This window comes from Motacilla alba, chromosome 1, assembly GCF_015832195.1.
Source record: "Motacilla alba alba isolate MOTALB_02 chromosome 1, Motacilla_alba_V1.0_pri, whole genome shotgun sequence".
In the NCBI taxonomy this organism is placed as follows: domain Eukaryota; kingdom Metazoa; phylum Chordata; class Aves; order Passeriformes; family Motacillidae; genus Motacilla; species Motacilla alba.
The window spans coordinates 54,632,115-54,651,461 of record NC_052016.1 but is presented as its reverse complement, the minus strand read 5'-3'; the positions used below and the strand labels follow the sequence as shown (position 1 = coordinate 54,651,461).

At 38.9% G+C, this 19,347-nt stretch overlaps 1 protein-coding gene across 2 annotated transcripts in view; it reads right to left on the bottom strand.

The window, feature by feature from the left end:
• NUP58 (nucleoporin 58) overlaps positions 1–17,856 on the bottom strand; it is a 36,456-nt gene extending 18,600 nt beyond the window's left edge. Inside the window, exons 1-12 of one of the 2 annotated variants that reach the window (XM_038128656.1) lie at positions 17,534–17,856; positions 13,695–13,834; positions 12,336–12,371; positions 10,754–10,906; positions 9,578–9,712; positions 8,955–9,065; positions 6,229–6,253; positions 5,722–5,787; positions 4,778–4,952; positions 3,399–3,478; positions 2,654–2,772; positions 528–610 (exon numbers count right to left, since the gene is read on the bottom strand). In XM_038128656.1, the coding sequence (XP_037984584.1) occupies positions 528–610; positions 2,654–2,772; positions 3,399–3,478; positions 4,778–4,952; positions 5,722–5,787; positions 6,229–6,253; positions 8,955–9,065; positions 9,578–9,712; positions 10,754–10,906; positions 12,336–12,371; positions 13,695–13,834; positions 17,534–17,643 (1,233 nt within the window). In that variant the 5' untranslated portion in view covers positions 17,644–17,856. Of the gene's footprint in view, positions 1–527; positions 611–2,653; positions 2,773–3,398; positions 3,479–4,777; positions 4,953–5,721; positions 5,788–6,228; positions 6,254–8,954; positions 9,066–9,577; positions 9,713–10,753; positions 10,907–12,335; positions 12,375–13,694; positions 13,835–17,533 lie in introns of both variants that reach the window. The other variant, XM_038128645.1, reaches the window with a different exon arrangement.
• Positions 17,857–19,347: the final 1,491 nt, after the last annotated feature.

The window sequence follows — 19,347 nt, the reverse complement described above, 5'->3', positions numbered from 1 at the left end:
ACTTACCCTGAAAGCCAGGTTTAAAAACAAAAAACTAACAGAACACACCTTTAACCAACATTCTTTGATAGGCTGAAAAATCTTACATATGGAAACTCACTTTTTTTTCCTCCTGTTACCTATTTGAGCAAGAGCAGACTTAGATCATCTTTGCTTGAGATCAAGAGGTCATTGGGCAAAAATCAAAACATACAAGCATGATCTTGAAAACAGACATTTTAAAAACTGATAAACAATTAGAAGGAAAGGATAAATGAAAAGCATGTTGTAACTCAAATGATTGTGGTCAGCTGCTGTCATCCCTATTAGTAAATACTTTAAATGCAACTTCACTTGAACAAAAGCTACTTTTCTAATCAAAGCACTTCTCCAGGACAGTTTGAAAATTTTTAAAAGAAGTCAATTTAACAGAAGGACCAAAAAACCCCCCCAAAACACCAATCAAACAAACAAACCCAAAATAAAACCACCTGAAGATGACTCTATACAGTCATACAGGAAATACACAGGAACACATCAAAACATACCTTCACATTTTCATGTATTGACTGAAGTTGTGCAGCTAAAGCTACAAATGTTTGATAGATTTTCTGCATAGCCATAGACAAATCTGTAAGATGCATATAAAATATTGGTAAGTAACAATTATTAGAAGAAAAGATTTATACCAAAGTAAGAAGCTCACCAAAAACCCATACAGCACACGAAACAAAAACAATTGCATGAAATACAAGACTTGACCCAGAAACTGGGTGCCACAAATTATCCAAGGACTACTTTTCGACAGGGCTTCCAACTTTATTTTGAAAGGGACTGTTTTCTCAGATTTATTTTTATATACATGGTAAAGAGCTTCCTATGACTCCATTATTTAGAAAACCCGGAAAGTAATATTTAAACTAATTTTAACCTAATTACACAGGAACATTTTTTACCTCACTGGCTTTTACCTAGATACAGTTAAATCAGATTTGCTTGCATTTGTATATATTTTCCACTCTTTCTGACTTAAAACATAGTTAAAAGTTCAGTTAATTTTGTCAGAAGTAGTAGAATGGAAGCTTGATTTACATTTTAAAGATATAATAATTAAGTATCACGGGATCTCTTAATCTGGCTCTACCGACAAGCATATCATAATTGGAGAAACATGACAGGGAGCTTCTTGCCTTTAATTTAGGATATCCTATTTCCCACAGATTGAAAGTAATTTCAGGGCATTGACCAAACACTAAGGCAAAACCTTAGCATCAAAGTGAAATTCTCAAAGATTCTGGCAGAATGAGGCATCTGCTCAGAAAAAATGCTGTTCTCACAGAAGCACTGAAACATTGTACCAAAGTGGAGGACAGAAAAGTAATGAAGTTGTTCTTTCACTGTGAAAAGATCAGCTTCTGTGTTTCCTCTGAATGATGCACACAGCCTGAATGCAAATATATACAGATGTATGTACACTGAAATACATATAGTAGCTATCAAGTTCTTCAAGAACAGATCTAGCAGATGATTCTTGAACTGAAAATGTTTGCCTCTCCATAGGGGAATTTCATCCTTGAAAAACAGGAAAGCTGTAGAATCAATTCATGCCAGCCCACAGGGTTGTGGAGGAAGCAGTATCTAGGAAGACTGGTCACAAGTTTCAAATTAGTCTGGAAGCAATTTATTGATACTCACTACTAGATATTTCAAAATTTTCAGGACATTCAGGTCATGGAAACCTACATGGCAAAGGAAGTTTCTTCTGTATGGTAACAGCTATATATGCAATAGAGTGTTGACTAGATCACCAGATACTGCTGACAATACACTCAAACTGACACAATAGATTGAACCTTGCTTACACAAGCAAGGAACCTTTTGATTACAGCAGAAACTGCTGAAAACCATAGGAAAATCTGTGAAGGCATCCTTCTCATATTTTTGATGGACAAGAAGGTCACACAAAGACAAAGGACCCTCAAGATCCAGCAGACCTTTCACTATGGGAGCTAGATATAAACAGTCCTCTTGCTTTTTGACATGTAAGTCCATATAAAGTTTGTGTACCATCCTGTGATGGCAAGATGTTCAAGTAGCATTTAGCACAAAAAGACAAGCACGTGAAATCACAGCTTATTGCAGGACCCGTACCTAAAATGGCCCAGAAGATAAAACTATCTATGACCACAGGAATGGTAAACAAGCCGAAGACTACTGTCCAGAGGTCAGCATTCTTTGACCGTGTGGCAGCAAACAAGACAAAATGTTCTCAGCTGGTCAGAGCTGAAGGCAATACCAACAGGCTCCAAATTAAGAAGTTGTTCTCATTTTGATCTGGTGCTGACAAAGCAGGCACCCACATGTGTCTGGCCAGAAGGCCCAGTACCAGACATCAGCTAGGCGCTGAAGGGAGGGAGATGCAGATGTAAAAACAAACCAGGCTTAAAAATAGCAACTCAGGAAATTGATCCGTGTTAAATAGCTTAAGACCCCCTAGAAATGAATCCAAAACTTTACATTTAACAACTACAGAATTCATCTGAACACTAGCTTGTTCAGTACATTAAATGAGAAAACCCAACAACAATGAAAAAGGGGAAAGATTAATTACTAAGTTTTCGTTATAAGTTTGGTAAATTCTTCATGTACAAAATATTAGAACTGAAACATTTACCTTGTGGAGTTATGTGTGAATTATTTGCTTGAGTAGCAAGATGATTTTCCAGTTCTTCAATTTGTTGCCTGTACTGCTGCAGCTGTACTTCAAACTGTTCGACCAAGATTCTGAAGTAGCTAAATGAGTAATACAGTGAAACTGTATGATTAAACTTGACTAATTTGTTTGAATTTTTTTTACCTGATCTCTATTACCTGCCAATTTTCATTCAACTAATTGCAGTTAGGTTGTATGACATTCTTGACATCACTCTACAAACAGGACAAGGGTGATGACTATTTTTCATGTCAAAGACACAGATAATTTAAGTGAAGAAATAAAACCGATTCTATGGAGCACTCCATATAAATGTTACAAGAAGCAGAGAAAAAAAATCATATTATGAAGTTCATAGAATCTTTAAACAGTTGGGTTGGACTAGATGACCTTGAAAGGTCCCTTCCAAATCCCCTGCCATAAGCAGGGACATCCTGACCTTGAATGTTTACAGGGATGGGCATCCAACACGTCACTGGACAACTTCTTTCATTTTTACTACACTCATCAAAAAAGTTTCTTACTTGAATCTGTCCTCTTCAGTTTAAAACCATCACCCCTGTCATAATAGGCCCTACTAAAAATTCTGTCTCTGCCTTTTGTAGAAGCCCCTGTTAAGTACTGAAAGACTGCAATAAGGTCTCCTCAATTCTCCTCTTCTCCAAGTTGTATTATTGACTATTTTCTCTAAGTAACAGTAACTTACTCTGCTGGGGCTGTATTTTCATGCTGAAGACCAGGAGGAGTTTTCTGTGTTCGCAATGCTATTTCTGCATTCTTTAGCTCCTAAATAAACAAGAGAAAATTAATAAAGATATAAGGTTCTGCACAAAGTGTTCAAAAATAAAAATACTAGGAATCCACTCTTCGCTCACATAAAATACTTTCTTCATGTATTTAACACTGTGATAGAATTTGATCAGAACTTATCCAAAGAACTGACTATCAGAAAGTTAAAGAACTGCAAATACCAACACAAGTTTGGGGACAGAACAAAAGATAGCACATACTGAAAGCACATTAAGTGCTTAGAAGTTGAGAAAATACTGCATTAAACTGTCAGAGACAATTTTTTAATTTTACTTCAGAAATATTGTAATTACAAGGGGTAGAGGGGGGAAAAAAGCAATAGTCAACAATAAGGAAGTAACACATCTAAAAGAGAAAAAATAGGGAAAAAATTATTTTGACTTTTTAAAATAATATAAACCACTTTAGAAAAATGCCTCTCTATGAAAATTATAATGTTATACATTATAATTACAACACACACTTCTGCTTAATACTTCCTAATAATTTCACCATTAAGAATTTCTCAGTGCCTGATTCTGTGATTATACTCAACTGCATTATGTACAGAAATATAAAAATATCATTAACTAGCTTTTATTTTCACAGAAAACTGTTGAAAAGGTGCAACTGTAGAATAAAATAAAGAAAAACATCCAATTTTTGACTTGAGAATAAATTATCACTTATTTATATAGCAAGCAGCCTTGACATGCTAGATGAAATAAAAGGTGGTACTGAACTTGAAAAGCATCTGCATCAGAACTTGAGATCAAACTGTCTACATGGTTCAGACACAGAGTGGTGGAGAGAGATGTGACTCAAGTTCCCTAAATGAATACTAGTGCTAATCAAGAAATTTTGGTCCCTGAAACATTATAGGTTAATCTGGTTTTTTTTTCCTCCAAAGCCATTAGAAGAACATGTCTTTATATTTTTGCTGCTCCAGAGTCCATCATGTTGCTACATGTGTCTTCACTAGCAGCTGAATGTACTACTAAAACTGAACTAAAGTGAACACGCATTCCCTTCTATTGCCTTTGCTATGTAGGAATGCTTTCCTGAATAGAAGCCATTTTACTGCTATTGTACTTATCTGAAAATACCGACAGCACAGATTTCAGTTTCCTCCAGTAACTACAAAGAGATCAGAAGTGATTCAATTTTTCATTCTGTTTACAACTGCTTAGTTGGGACACACGTTCACTTGACTGATAAAAAAGGCTAGCTATCCCATATGAAATAGTATAAAATAGCATACAAACTCTACATAACAAAGGTTATATTCAATTATACCTGTGCAGTTTCAACTTTCAGCTTGTCAATATTAAGAATGTTTCTCTGTAACCCACTGGCAACTACAGAGAGAAGCTGTTTCAAAGCTTTAATGTCTTCTTGTACTTTAAGCATCGCTTTAGAGGACATTCTACTAATTTCTTCCTGAACTTGTTTTTGTTCTTTCACAAATTTCCTGGGGAAGGTAAAAAAATGGGGTGGGAAAGAAAGAAACATAATATAATGAACCTGAGGTACCCATGCGTTTACCTCTTGGTCACATTATTTAAATAGCTATTAAATTTATTTTTCCAAAACCAAGTACTGAACAGTAAAATTACCATATGGCATAGGACTATCTTAACTCCTAGCATGCTAATACTGTAAATAACCAAACCAAAACAAAAACAATCCCCCTTCCCCAAATTCCTCAATTTTAAATAGCAAGTGTTTAAAAATGTTATGTTGACCCCTGACAAACTAAGATATATAGAACATTTTATATATACAGTAATATAAGCATCTGTGTAAAAGCAATTACCACTTTGAACTCACAAATACAAGGCATGCAGCCCAGTCTACAAACCATTTCCTTCCTGCCCGAGGGAAGACTTTTATAATTCCATAGAAGATCCACGATGCACATGCAATATGGATATAAGGTTCAATATTCACTATGCATGTGCAACAGGCTTAATACTCCAAGACAGAGATGGTAAAGAGCATATTGTTGGGCAGATCCATTTGCATAAATGCATGAAAAAGTTAGACTGAAAAAAAAACATACCAAGACTTCAGCTACTAGAACTATTCATTCATTGTGTTCCCAAAGCTGACCTGCTGAGAGGCCCTGGGCTAGTAACTTATCCCTCATGCAGCCCGCAGGAACATGTTCTTGTCACAGAGCATCAACAGTATACAATACTTGAGCTAAACAACTACCATAAATAAAAACCACTACTCACTGTAGATTTTCTACATCTTGACATATAACTGGAGGTAGATTTTCATCCTTCAGCGCTTTGCTATCTCTGCAACAGACAATGAATGTTTAGGTGGTCCTTCAATACTGCCAAACATTTTTGCATGACTAGTAAATATCACTAAAACATCCAGGTGAGTGATTACAGAGTTTTGCACTCATTGCATGAATATTGCAACTAGGAGTGACTTGGATTAATGCACACAGATCCTATGCCAGGGTTCAAGCCTGTGGTGTAAGCACTTTGCAAGTTTGCAGAAATCACTTTTTCAGATCAGATGATCAGTCCATAGCAGATGCCAGACAAGCTGTAGGTATTGCATTTGAAGGAAGAATTCCAGTGCTTAAAACCATGACCAAACATTACTAAATTACCTATATGGGAAATGTTGGTTATGTAGATATTTTTCAATATCAAATCAGCAGAAAATCTAAAATATTTGTTTAGCTTTTTTCTATTACAACATGGAACACAAAATTTGACACTTACTCTGGTCTTGTTCCTGTTTTGTCACCTAGAAGATAAAAACTGTAGGTCATAAACAAAGCTTTGAAGAACAAACAAAATAATCTTAATGAGATTTTAAGGAAGAACTAATGACTACAATCTGCTTAATTTCTCATGATAAGCAGAACAGACTAGGCTAGCCATATGAAAAAGTGGGTTTTAATTTACAACCCCTTCAGAGGTAGCTATATTTTCAGGAACAATGGTTCAACAGTTGAAGTGCTAACTTCTTGGCACTCAGAGTAACAACCTCTTGTGTCACTACACAAGTCACTACAAACACATGAACAGCTGCACTTGCATAAGAAATCTGTTTCTGCTTATGCACCCTCAACTCACTTCGACCTACACCCACAAAACATTCAAATGTTTTAAATTCAGCAATGGCAGTCTCCTCTCAGATATGAAGGCAATGAACTTTTGCATACTGAGCTTCCTCAAAGAATTCTGCTATTGCATTAAGTCCAGCAGTGAGTGAGATTTTACACACTGCTTACCAGCCACCTACACACTCTAAACTGCACATCTGTGGATCAAGATGCCAAATGCCTCTGAGTGACAGAACAGAGCTGAAAACAGCATCATGCATAATGCAGGCAAAACTATTTCTAGTTATGGCTGTGGCAGTAATTGCATTCCATCCCACAGCAGTCTGCTAGGAAGAGCACTCATTCAGCCCTAGAAAGAGGTTTCACCTTCTTCAGCTGAATCTAATTCACATCCTGTCAGTGCCACAAAGGCAGAAAGCAGCTACACAGCTAATGCTAGTACCACAGACGTTTCAAGATGCACAAGTCAGTGCTCCTGCCAGCAGAAGTTACTAATATTAGAAGCAACATCTATGTAAACTGTTGGCAGACTGTCACCTAGAACTTAAGAGAGATCGCACTCACAACCATTCCCTATGCCTTCTACTAACAGGAAAAAAAAACTACATGAAATTAGGGGGGAAAAAGCATGATGGACAAACACCAGAATTTAGGACTTTGTCTGCTGATAATCTAAAAACCACGCTGAAAGCTACACACACTTTGCTTTTGTGCTCCAGACACTTCTTTTTGTTGAAGTTGTTGCTGTACGTCACAAAAATACTTACAAGACACAAATCTGACATCAGATTTTGCTACTTTCTAAGCAAGTGAGTGCTTCAGATTTTACATTTTTTTTTAACATTCTCTTAGCAATACAAAAACAAAACATGTATTAGAACAGGTTTTTATTCCCTGCAGCCATATTTTAAAGAAATACTAGATAGTCAGAAGCAAAAACTTTTATTACCAGTTCCAGAAGAGAGAACACAGGCTAGTCCCTATCTATCCTGGGATTGCTAGGGCATTTTTCTTTCATAGATATATCATCACCTCCCATTTCTTCATGAGGAAAAGGGAAATAAAACCCTCAAAATAATGGTGCCATCACTCTCAAACCTTAATGCAGTTCCTCATATAGTAGTACAAACAACTGAACTGACAGAACTAAGTAGCAGCACACAGGTAGGGATATTTATGAGGGCTGCTTGAGCCAGCACTAGCCATAAAAGGAAACACTTCTGAGTTAAAATCTCAAAAGCCTCCTTTGACATTTCCCACTGCTTAGCTAAGGGATGTCTGCTCATCCTGATAGCAACGGTCCAACTCACCAGTTCCACTATACAACATATAGGGGAATTCAAGTTACTCATTTAAGTTTCCAGCCTAAGAGGTGAACTAAACAACACTACTACCAAAGTCGATTTTCACTCTGGTCCTTATTTTATGATACTTGTATGTTATGGAAGTATTGTGATATCCTAGTATTTATAGTAATGGAAATCCCCTATGTGTCAGTTTTTTCATTACCCCAGTTTTCAGTAATAAATTCCAAAAACAATCAACATCATCCAGAGCACTCCAGTTTTGACAGTCAATATGTCTTCTCTTTTACAAGCAAGAACTCTCTCCACAAATTATGCTATTCTCTAAAGCTGGTTTCATGGAGCTTATATATTTTCTTCTCTTTTAGCTATTGGCATACCTAATTCAAAATTTCAGTCTTGAATGAAATAAAGAGATTAAAGTAACAGATTCCCCAGTAGAAGCAAGGCAAATTAACAACCATCCATATGTCAATGCTCAATATTCCCTTACTTAAGTACTTTAAAGCTATCACAGAAGTAAATTTTTAAAACTGCTTTTAACAACCTGACAGAACATCTCCTATATAACTACAGACCACCAGACACAGTTTGGAAGAGTAACATCTAAAATTAGGACCCTTTAGTTCTGCAGGCTTTCAAAAGAAAAAAACAAGTTTAAGATCTGTTACAGCTAGACAACAGTAATTTCAAACCAGTGCTATTCACACTTGTAACACACTACTTAAACATAGCTCTGCTCCCCCCTCTAGTGACAATCTGACATAGAGCAGAAACCTGTGATGGCATCTCTGCAAGCATCCCTGAGTCTTCACTCCCAATAAGCTCAAGGATTTACATCCTGGTTCTCAAGCTAATACGTATTTTTAAATTAATTAATTAGTATTACATTGCATTTGCAAACAATCTTGTTCTTCTGTACAAGCACAATATCTAAGAATGAAACCAACTGAAATGCCTTTGAAAGAGGGAAGTTGTCAACTTTAATCCCACACTCCTAACCCAATAAAATACACTTTGCTGCAGAGTTCCGATAATTCCCTCAATTTAAAAACATGTTTTGAAACAAACTTACTCTTTTTGTCTGAAGAACTGCTAAAATCAATGCCACCAAGACCTTCACTGGCAGTAGTTGAAGGAGCCGCAGTTGTCCCCAGAGACAAACCCAAAGCATTCTGCCCAAGTCCTACAAGAAATCCAAACAGTATTTTCACCTTTTGCAGTGTTATCAAGACCACAACACAGCACAAATTCTTCCTCTAGAGCTGAAAAAGGAAGCTATGAAATGACAGTGACATCACTGACACTGATGACAACACTGACAGGAAATATTTTATTCAGACCAAAACCCACCAAATATAAGGAGCTTTCCATTTCTTCATACAGTCATGTATCATTGTCCTCTCCCCATATATGATCAACTTCCTTGAGCCAATTATGGGAATGACAAAGATTTCCTTGTATTTTCATTTTTTAAAAAGTGTTAAGTAAAAATGAATTTAAGAATAAGAAAGGAGACAATTATTTCAGTTTCATTTTTATTGTCCATGGATAGCGACACTGTTCTTAACTGTAACACTGTTAAAAACTACACTTCCACAGTGTGAACACCTTGTATAAAATAAACTTCACATTGTACAATCACATACTAAATGTCATTGTTTTGAGACAGGAATAAAAAACTAAAGTAACTTTCACCTGTTGCTGCTGTGCTTGTATTCTGGAAGAGTGACCCTCCTAAGCCTGCTAAGGCTCCTCCTAAGGAAAGGCCTGTGGAAGCAGTTGTAGTTGGAGCAGTCGTGCCACCCAAATTTAATGTAAAGCCAGTAGTTCCTGTAGAGAAAGGAAACCAGATTATGCAGACACTACCTTCAAATACATCCACAGACAATCTAAAATAACTGAAAGGTCTGAACAGCATCTTTATCATATTTGGATAATAGGTATTTTTATTTCCTGCAGAGTTTTCACATGAAGCCATAGCCTTTTGAATTACATGTTATTTTGCTTTGGAACCTCATAACCCTAATTAGTCCATATTTACCTGCAACTACACAAAAATTGTGGCAGTCGCCCAGAACACTACAGATGCTAGAACCTAGGACAGAACTTATTTTACAGCATAATTGTACTAGTAAATTACACTGATTTTTATATTCAAATGCTGAAATTTCAATGTTTTAACATTAAAATAAAAATATTTACACAAGACACATGATATAATAACATTTCCATGGTGGTTTGAGCTGCCTTCTGGAATTAAGCATCCCAACTTTTAGTAATAAAGGGAAGAACTGAGTGGAGAAAGACCACAGGCATAAAGGGACAGTAAATAGAGGACACTGAGCTTGGAGAGCTGAGCTCAAGTGCAGACTTTGAAAGTTAAGACAAATAAGACTCTCAAATACCATCATGCATGGTGCAGTTCAGCTGAGTTAAATATGATAGCAGCTGTTATGATGAGAAGTAATTTAAAATGTTTAAAAACATTAATGTTTAAAAACATAATTTCCAGTGCTAGTTAACCATTTTGGGTCATCTGCAATAGGCAGACATTTGCCAAACTCTTCCTAAGAAGAACGCTTTCAATCTTCAGTAAGGTTAACAATAAAAAAAATTACATGACAAATCAGCTCTTGCTACACTTCTAATGACTTGGATTGTATGCTGTCTATAGCACCAGGTTCTCTGACTATAATTCTATCTATATTAGGGTACCCAAATTTAGAACTTGTGAAGTCCAATGAACCCCTTTATTCACAGACTGCAAGATTATGTAAATAATAGAAAAATAGATGTAGAACTGTTATATAATAAGTTTTATTGTTAAAAAGCAAACAAAAAATAGCCCCATACCCCTAAATATTTTCCTACCTGCTGCAGGAGTTGATGTAAGAGCAGATGATAACGACAGACCACCCGCTGAGGTAGAAGTAACAGGTAAAGCAAATGGCGTGGCTGAACCTGCAGGTTTGTTGAAACCTAAACTAAAGCCTGTGGTAGCTGCTGATGTGGTGGCAGGTGTGCCTAGAAGAAATCCAAAACCAGTTATCACTCTTGAAACATTCAATTTGAGAATGAAAGCTAAACTCACCACCTCTTCTCCATCTCACTTAACCATCCTCAGCGACACAGCACAAAAGATCATTTGCATCAAGTAAAATATTCCCACAGAACTTTCTAATGAATTTCAGTGGTTTACATCAATTGCAAAGGCATTTTTTGCTCCAGAATTCCTAGGCATTCCAGTGGGCTTTAATTCTGGACTGGCAATTATATCTACTAGCAATCCTAAAACTGTATTAAAAACCCCTACTTCTATCAAAAGCATCTAGCAGATGACACAAACATTGGAAAATGGAGCTATAAGCAATACTGCTCAAAATACAGACTACAAATTCTTAATTAGATGTGCACACCAAAATGAACGCACATATCCTTTCAATTTGTAAACAAGAAAAATATGTTGAGATATTACTCCCTCAAAGTTTGCTTTTAAACATTTTTGAAGTAAAACAATTTCTACTTCCTGCTGTTTTCAAGGTAAGAACACATTTCACACTTCAGAATCCCTATTCCAAAGTAAAGGAGGGTGCACATACATACACAAACCACAACAGCAAACACATACTCTTTGTATTCTCAGTTACTACTGCTTTGGATAACATAATTTCATCCAGCTAGTGAAAAGAATTAATGTTCATCTGCATAGTATTGACTTCCACATATGATTATGTATCACACAGTCTCTTCTGGGTTAGCTGCTGCTTCTCCCTTCTGCCCCTTTGATTTCCTTCTATTCAATGCTATTTTTTCCTATTTATTCATAGTATGGCTTCCTAAGTTCTTTGACTGCATTGTGTCTGGTAGCACCTCCACCCTTAATGTTAGGGATAATCAAACTCAGCTACTCCTCAGACTTCAGCTACTGTTTAAAAAGAAAAAAAAATCAAAACCAAGATAACAACAACCTACATACTCCTGTGTTTCTAATGACAACTACAAAATACCGCAGATGGATCAGAGAAAACAAAAAATATTCTTAATGTCTGTTCCCAGTTCAACCCTCTTTATTCTTCTTAAAGAGATAATGACCAAACAAACATGTTCACACAGGATTCACTAGACGAAGAGGTTCTGTATGAATAATTCTTTGGTAACAGATCTCCCTTCCCTCTGCTGAAGGATGAAACTCATTAGGGGAACATAAATACTAAGTTCATCTTTTGACTATCACGGTTGTACAAGAATTGAATAATCCTTTAACAAGTAACAGTGCCCAGAACTTCAGGGCTTCATTCTGATTTACAGCGTTAACATTTGGGTTGCAAAGCAAACAGCAACTAGTAATGGGGAAAAAGCTCTCGTATGATCACTAGCTCTATACATTACAAGAAAGATTTAACTCTTGGGGTTTTTTGTTTATGCAACATTAAAATCCAAATTAGGTCCTTACCTAATGTCAGTCCTGTAGCAATAGTTGTTGCTGTTCCTGCTTTAAGAATGAGAACAAATGAACAGGGTAAGAACAGTAATAGAAGGCCGCAGAGAAGCTGTGACAGTAAAAATCATGAAACAAAATCCTGAACTAATGCAACATAATGAGACAACTATTACACAAGTTCTTTTTCTGTAGTGTACTGAAAAATAATATATTAACACAGAAAACAGTATAGGTAAACACCAGCAGCAGAAACTAAAGCACAATTGATTTTAAAAAATGTAACTTGTCTTTGTGAGAAGCTGTTAACAGTGAAGCTGATGCTAACACAGCAGTATATTATCTGAAATTTTAAATAAAGTAAGGAAAAAAAGATGAAAACTAGTAATTCTACCATATATTTTTATAGCCACATAGTAGTACATAACATCAGCATGCAAACCAGCAGATCTACAGTATAATGAAAAGGATTATAAAGTCCTTGTAAAATCCTGTCTTGGTTTAGGGTTTTAAATTACCCACTGGTCATTTAAAGAGACTATTCTGGACTCAGTGTTAGGCCATTTCATATTCTAAAAACCATCTGATAAGATTATCAAAAGAATCACTGAAATAAAATTACCCCAATGTAGCCAAATACAGTAATACAAGCTTTCAGTCTATTCCTGATTTTATTTTTAGTAGATTGGTCCTTAGAACTTTCCCCATCTACTCATATAAGCATACAAGAAAAAGACCATTTTATCCAGCAATAGATATTGCAGCAAAGTAAAATTTATTTTATGTCTGCTTGACAGCTGGAAAAAAACCCACCCTGTCAGGAAAGCTGTATAATTTTGTAATCCATTACTGCTATAAGAAGCTGTGTGTTCATAGGCTGAATTAGAGACCTAAGAAAATATTCAATTCCTTCAGGTGTATTGCATTAAATATCCCCAAACAACAAACTCAGAAATGTTCACTATGGTAGAATTACAAGGACTGTATTACAAATGCAAACAATCTCACTAAGTTTTAAAATAGTTTTAAAATCTAAATATATCTCAATCTTAAGTCAATTCTGAGCATCCTGGATGAAAAGTTAAGATTTCTAAAATACACCAGATTCAAACTACAAAACAATTTACACACATCCCAGAAAGTTATTTGGTAATTGCAGTTGTGTTTCTGCTGCACTGGTACTGCTTAATTCTTAATGAATGATCTTTTAAACCACTTAAAGAAGCGGTTTTATAAAACTGTGTAAGTAATATTCTAAGCTACAGAACGACTGTAAAAGAGTAAACATTTGAGTATGACCCAGTTTTTTGAGTAAATATAATTTATATCTTCACTGCTGAATCCAAAACTTGCAGCACAAGAATTCTTTTCTACCTGTACTGGTGCTTCCTAGTGTAAAGCCAGTGGTTGATTTTGATCCAAAAAGTCCACTCCCAAAACCCAATGAAGGAGCCGATGTAGTTGCTGTAGCAGTGGAAGAGCCCAGAGTTCCAAAATTAAGTCCTCCTGTTGAGCTATTACAAAATAAGACTATTAGCAGTAATTCTATTTCAAAATGAAAACACTTCCCCCTTACACCAATTTCTTTCAGATGCCATCATTCGCTTTCCCACAAACATCATTCATCACAAACAACCCAGCTGGGCAAAACAGAGTCCAAGCTCACTGCTACTGAACAGAAAGAAGGAGCCCATTTCCCCTCTTCCTTCCACAGCTTTAACTCCCATTGCTTCCTTGGCACTAACTCCAGCATTTGTTCAGCCGCTGCTGAGCTGACAGATCTTACCAGACCACTCGGAAATTTAAACTTTTCACTACTAGAGAAAAGTAGAGAATGAATCTGATTCATTCTGCCTAATTGGTCTCCCCATGCTACTGAAATGAGAGAACAAATGCTAGAGGAAGCACTGATAACAAATCTGTATGATCTTTTCAAAGCAGGTTACAAGTCCAGTTAGTTATCTCTGACCAGACATTTCAACCAGTGTTGCTCTCTTTCATTCTTAAGTGATAAGCAGACACAGAACCATGCGCATTAACACCACAGCTTCACCCTATCTTACTATCAAAACACACTGAAGCAAGAATTAATTTTATAACCAAAATGCAATCCTTTTGCACAGATTCCAACCACATGCCTACTGTATTTTTTCAGACTGTCTACGTGTCAGAAAGTCACAGAAAAACAACTTCCAGATCTATTTTTACAGATGAAAGGGAAGAGAAAGAACAGAAAGACTCAGATCGGTCATCACTAGGAAAATGAAGGCTTTAATACTTACTTTTGGGTGACTACACATTTTAGAGACCTCATGCCAAATAGAAAACAAGCTTTACAATTAGCACAGAACACAGGAGAATACAATAATCATGGTTATCTCCAGCCAATGAAATTACAGCAACTAGCACCCAGATGAGTCTGTGGTTTAAAAAAATTTCTTATTTGATGAAAGATCAGATGAATAACTTGTAGTAACTTCCTGGTCCCATTTGTGAGCCTTTTTAGAAACAAGGTTCAGTTTTCACAAACACATTTTGCTTAAGTACAACAGCAACACTGAAAAAAAAGAATTTAGACTTCACCAAGGACTTTTATCTTTTAGATGTTCAGTATTCCCTCATTACTCCCTTATCTCCTCTCTCTTTGTGTATGAGGGCAGCTCCTAAAATAACAAGTCAAACACAAAAGTAAATCCATACCAAATAAGGTACAATTAGCTCTTGAATTAGAACTTTTCAAACAACCAATAAAACTGATCATGGCAAGCCCAGTTGGCTGCAAGTTCAGAACTAGGTGTGAGTTATTTTTTAGGCACTAATTCGGGAAGCAGAATGGCCAAGAAGTTTAGAAGGACAAAGACTCACTAACTGTTGCAGAGGATCCAGAGCCTTTCAGCTGTCCTTACTCCCAAAATTTCAACATGCCAAACTGCAGTATTATGACCTAACTACTTGAAAACTTTACAACAAAACATACAACACGGTGCTTCTCTCACTAGTCAAGAGCTTACAGGTCTCATTTTTTTCCTGTAGATGACTCCTGTGTGCAAGTTTTTTGTGTTACAGCATTCCTGTAGAAGAAAGCTAAGGTACAAACTGGGATGTTTGGCACTACAGGAGGACAAAAAACCCCAAACCAAACCAACACAAATAAAATGAAGTGGTTTTTTTTCAAGGTAGAAAGAATCCAAAATGTAGGAACAAAGTAATGGCAGCATTCTCACCAGCAGAAGAAAGCACGGGCCAAAAGAACACAGATGGAAGGTCAGGTCAGTGAAGTCAGGTCTGAACTCTAATTCTAGAACTAGAATGAAGCACTGCCCCTGGCTAAAGCATACGATAAGAGAACACTGACTAAAGAAGAGTGCAAGTACCTGAAAGGCTGCTGGTGCAAAGCATGAATTAGATAGGCTGGCATGTCATAAGAGGCTTTCAGCCATCAGAATATAATCCTTGGTCATATAACATTTATGCTTGGACCAGACAATCAAATTCTTTTTCTCCCAACACCTGGCAATATCATCTTAGACATAGCTCAGAAGAACAGCTTCTGATTACAGTCTTAAATATGTCCTCAAGCAAATTATCTCACAGGGATGCAGAACCAGTAAGAAGGCCCCTTCCTCTATGAGATTCTTTGACCACCAGCCCTGAAGACTGGTCCTGCTTGTAAAAATAAATAAATGAATAAAAATACAGAGCACCATAGTGCTATTATTTAGCACCTATTAAACTTTTTTTTAAGAGATAAAAAAGTCAGCTGTCAGAACACAAAAAAACCCCACCAAACAAAAACATTTAAGTTCAATACACAGTTTTTTAAAGTGCAGATCAACAAGACAAAAGAATTTCTCTTATTTCAGTACATTTAGAAGAACGGTTTTGAATTAACAAGTATTATTTTAACTTGCCCGTTTGAATCACAGGAAACCTACATTAAGAAGGCATGAAGCAAAAGAGGAAAACCTCCTTTATCAAGTCTACATAAGCTTTGCTGCAGAAGTTAAAAAACCAAGCAAACAAAAAAAAAACCCAAAAAAACCACCACTACAAGATAACTCAAAATTCCCAAACAATCCCCCTCCTCCAAAACCAAGCAAAAATAACACAAGAAAGTCATCAATCTGCCACAACAACATTATTTACATTATTATAGTAAACTCAGAAATATTATTCCCTCTCCTATGTGCTCCCAAAGAAGCAATACTGCCATTTAATCCAAGAATTATATGGATGCCCTTCAGATGCAGATGTTCTGTTCGCTCCATCTCACAGGGCTATTTCCCGACGTTTCTAACAGGTATTTCCAAATGTAGCCCCTTAAGCCAAACTCCCTTGAGTAACCACTCCTGTCCATTTAGTTTACACTACAGTTATCAATTCTCATTACATTGGGGAAAGTTTCTGACACAAAGTCCCACAACAGCCTTAATCTACAACAGAGGTACAACAGAAAGCAGGTCAGAACTAAGAGGCTCTGCTAGTCCAGTTGTGTGCAAAGAAAGAGAAAACGGAAAAGAACACCAGCGACAAGACTTACCTGTTATTCTGAGAAACCTAAACCATAACGCTCGGAGTACAGAGCCTGCTGTACATCACATGCACAAAGCTCTCATTTTACTCCAAGATACTATACACAGAATACAAGGTTATTATTGTTAGAAAGGATTAGATCGAACCTAACTTCTAAAACACATACAGAATATCTTTTGGACACTGAACATGTGGGCTCTGGCATCAACGTGCTCCATGCCGCGGACACAAACGCGGGCGGATTTCTGAGAGAAACCTGGATACACATCTGATTCACATCCTGCGTTCAGAGCGGCAGGCTGAACCGTAGAGGGAGGCATCCAAAGCCAAAGCAAAGCACAATAAGAAGAGCAACTCCCTTAATTATTAGCTGAACAGATCGCTCCCTACGTCTCTGCTGCAGGCGCAGAAGGAGACAAGGCAAAGGAGGCCGGGGCAGACACGGAGCACCAAGGGCCCTGCGGCCGGGACTGCCGCAGCCCCAGGCCCCTCCGGGAGCGGGCGAGGCGCCGAGCCCCGAGCCCGGGGCAGGGACTCGCTCACTCGCACCCGCACGGGCCGCCCCCGCCCCCTGCACCACGGTGCCCTGGTTCAGGCTGGGCCCGGGCCCACGAGGCAGCCTCAGGCCGCGGGGGGCTGCAGGCACGGCCGAACCGAGAGGAGCGGGGGCGCCGCGTTACCTCGGCGTGGCGGTCCCGAAGGAAAAACCCCCGACTGCTCCTCCTCCTCCTGTCCCGGCGGCCGCCGTGGAGCCCAGGGTGCCCGCGCCGAAGGAGAAGCCCGTAGACATGGCGGCGGCGGCGGGAACAGCCGGAGAGCGCGGCCGGGAGGCGGCGGCGAGGGCCGGGTCGGTGGGTGAGCGGGTCGGCGCCGGGGTCGCGGCCCCTCAGCCCCGCATGGCGCCCGCCGCCACCGGCGGAGCGAGCGGCGACACCGAGCGCGCGGACGGACGCCGGCCACGCTCCCCTCCGCGCGCCCGCCGCGGTGCACCACGGGACGGCCCGGCGGCCCTTAAAGCGACAGCAGCGCCCGGGAGCCCGGCCTGGAGGGGAGCGGCGGGAGCGGCGCGCCCGGCCTGTGCCCCGGCACCTCCAGGGCGGCTGGACCACAGCACAGACTGAAATACGACAGGTTCCATCTCAACGACAGGAAACACTGCTAGAGTGACCGAGCGCTTACCAGGTTGCCCAAATAAGTGGTGATGGGGTCTCTAATGATTTTAAAAGGTTGCCTGGACGTGGTATTGGGCGAGTGGCTCCGAGTGGCCCTGCTTAAGCACGTGGAGGCTACAAAGCACCTCCAGAGACGACAGAAAGAGCCGTCCTCCAGGCATGTCCCCATGTGCGAGACTCACAGACTGAAGCAGAGGCCTGCATAACCAGGGAATGGCTCGTTTCCCACATGTCTACTGCCACCCCATTGTTAGGAAAATTAATCCAAGATGCTAGAGGTTTAAGTCAAAAAAAGGAGACAGAGGAGTCCTGTAATTTTATTAGGATAAAGGGAAAGGCTGTGGGGCATTTCCCATGGTGTCTCTAAAATAGTTGGGGGACGCAGCCCCCTTTTATTCTAAGTTCCCAATCACCCTCATCTTTTTCCCCACTGGCTGAGGTACTCAGAAGGTACAGACTTACCAAAACACCTACTCTGTGCCCCTGTTTAATATGCACCCTTCTTTTGTCATATAAAGAAAGAAGAAACTATTCATAATTCTATTAAGCTTTTGTTCCTTTTTTCTAGGTTCAAGGCTATAACACGGCCTTGGCTGACCAACAGTCTGTGTCGATTAGTAACATTTTCTAGAACTGATATTTTCTTTTGTAACTTCCCTATCTAGAAGTTCCTAGCCCTATCTACAAGCAGAATAATATGGTCTGTTTGTAAAGACACATTTATCTTCTTTTCACTGCGATGGGAACATGGGTCCGGTTCTTGGGCATCCCATGGGGGAGAAGACTGGTTCAGCACATCGACCGATCCCAGAAGTTACAACAGAGTCTTCCCTAACTTCTCCTCATTCTTAACTCGCTTTTATATTATTTCTTTATGTCTAGGTGGACATTGAGTGACTTTAGTCATACATCTTAGTCAGTGAGGGGTGGTCGTACTTCAGCAGGCAGGTATCTCAGGATAGTATCTGAAATAACCTGGTGATGGGAACATGTGTCAGTCCAAGGAGAGTGATTTCGCCATGGTTGCTGATTCAACAGCACCACATCTTCCTTTATCTCCCTCCCTTGGTTTTCAGCTGTTGTGTGGATTATCAACTGGTAAACACCACCGAATTCCCACCTCTGCAAGGGTTTCCACTGAGCCTGGCCGCGGGCTCTACCCTCTGCTCCACCCCCCGTTTAGTCCACTTTAGGTTGTGCTGCGTGTGGGAGGTCGGGTGCGCCAGCCGCGTTCTACCCGGGAGTAAGAACCGTGTTTTCCCTTGTGAGTTCCTCACAGTTACCTCTTTATCCCCCGTCATTTTCCCACGCTGCCCTCCAGC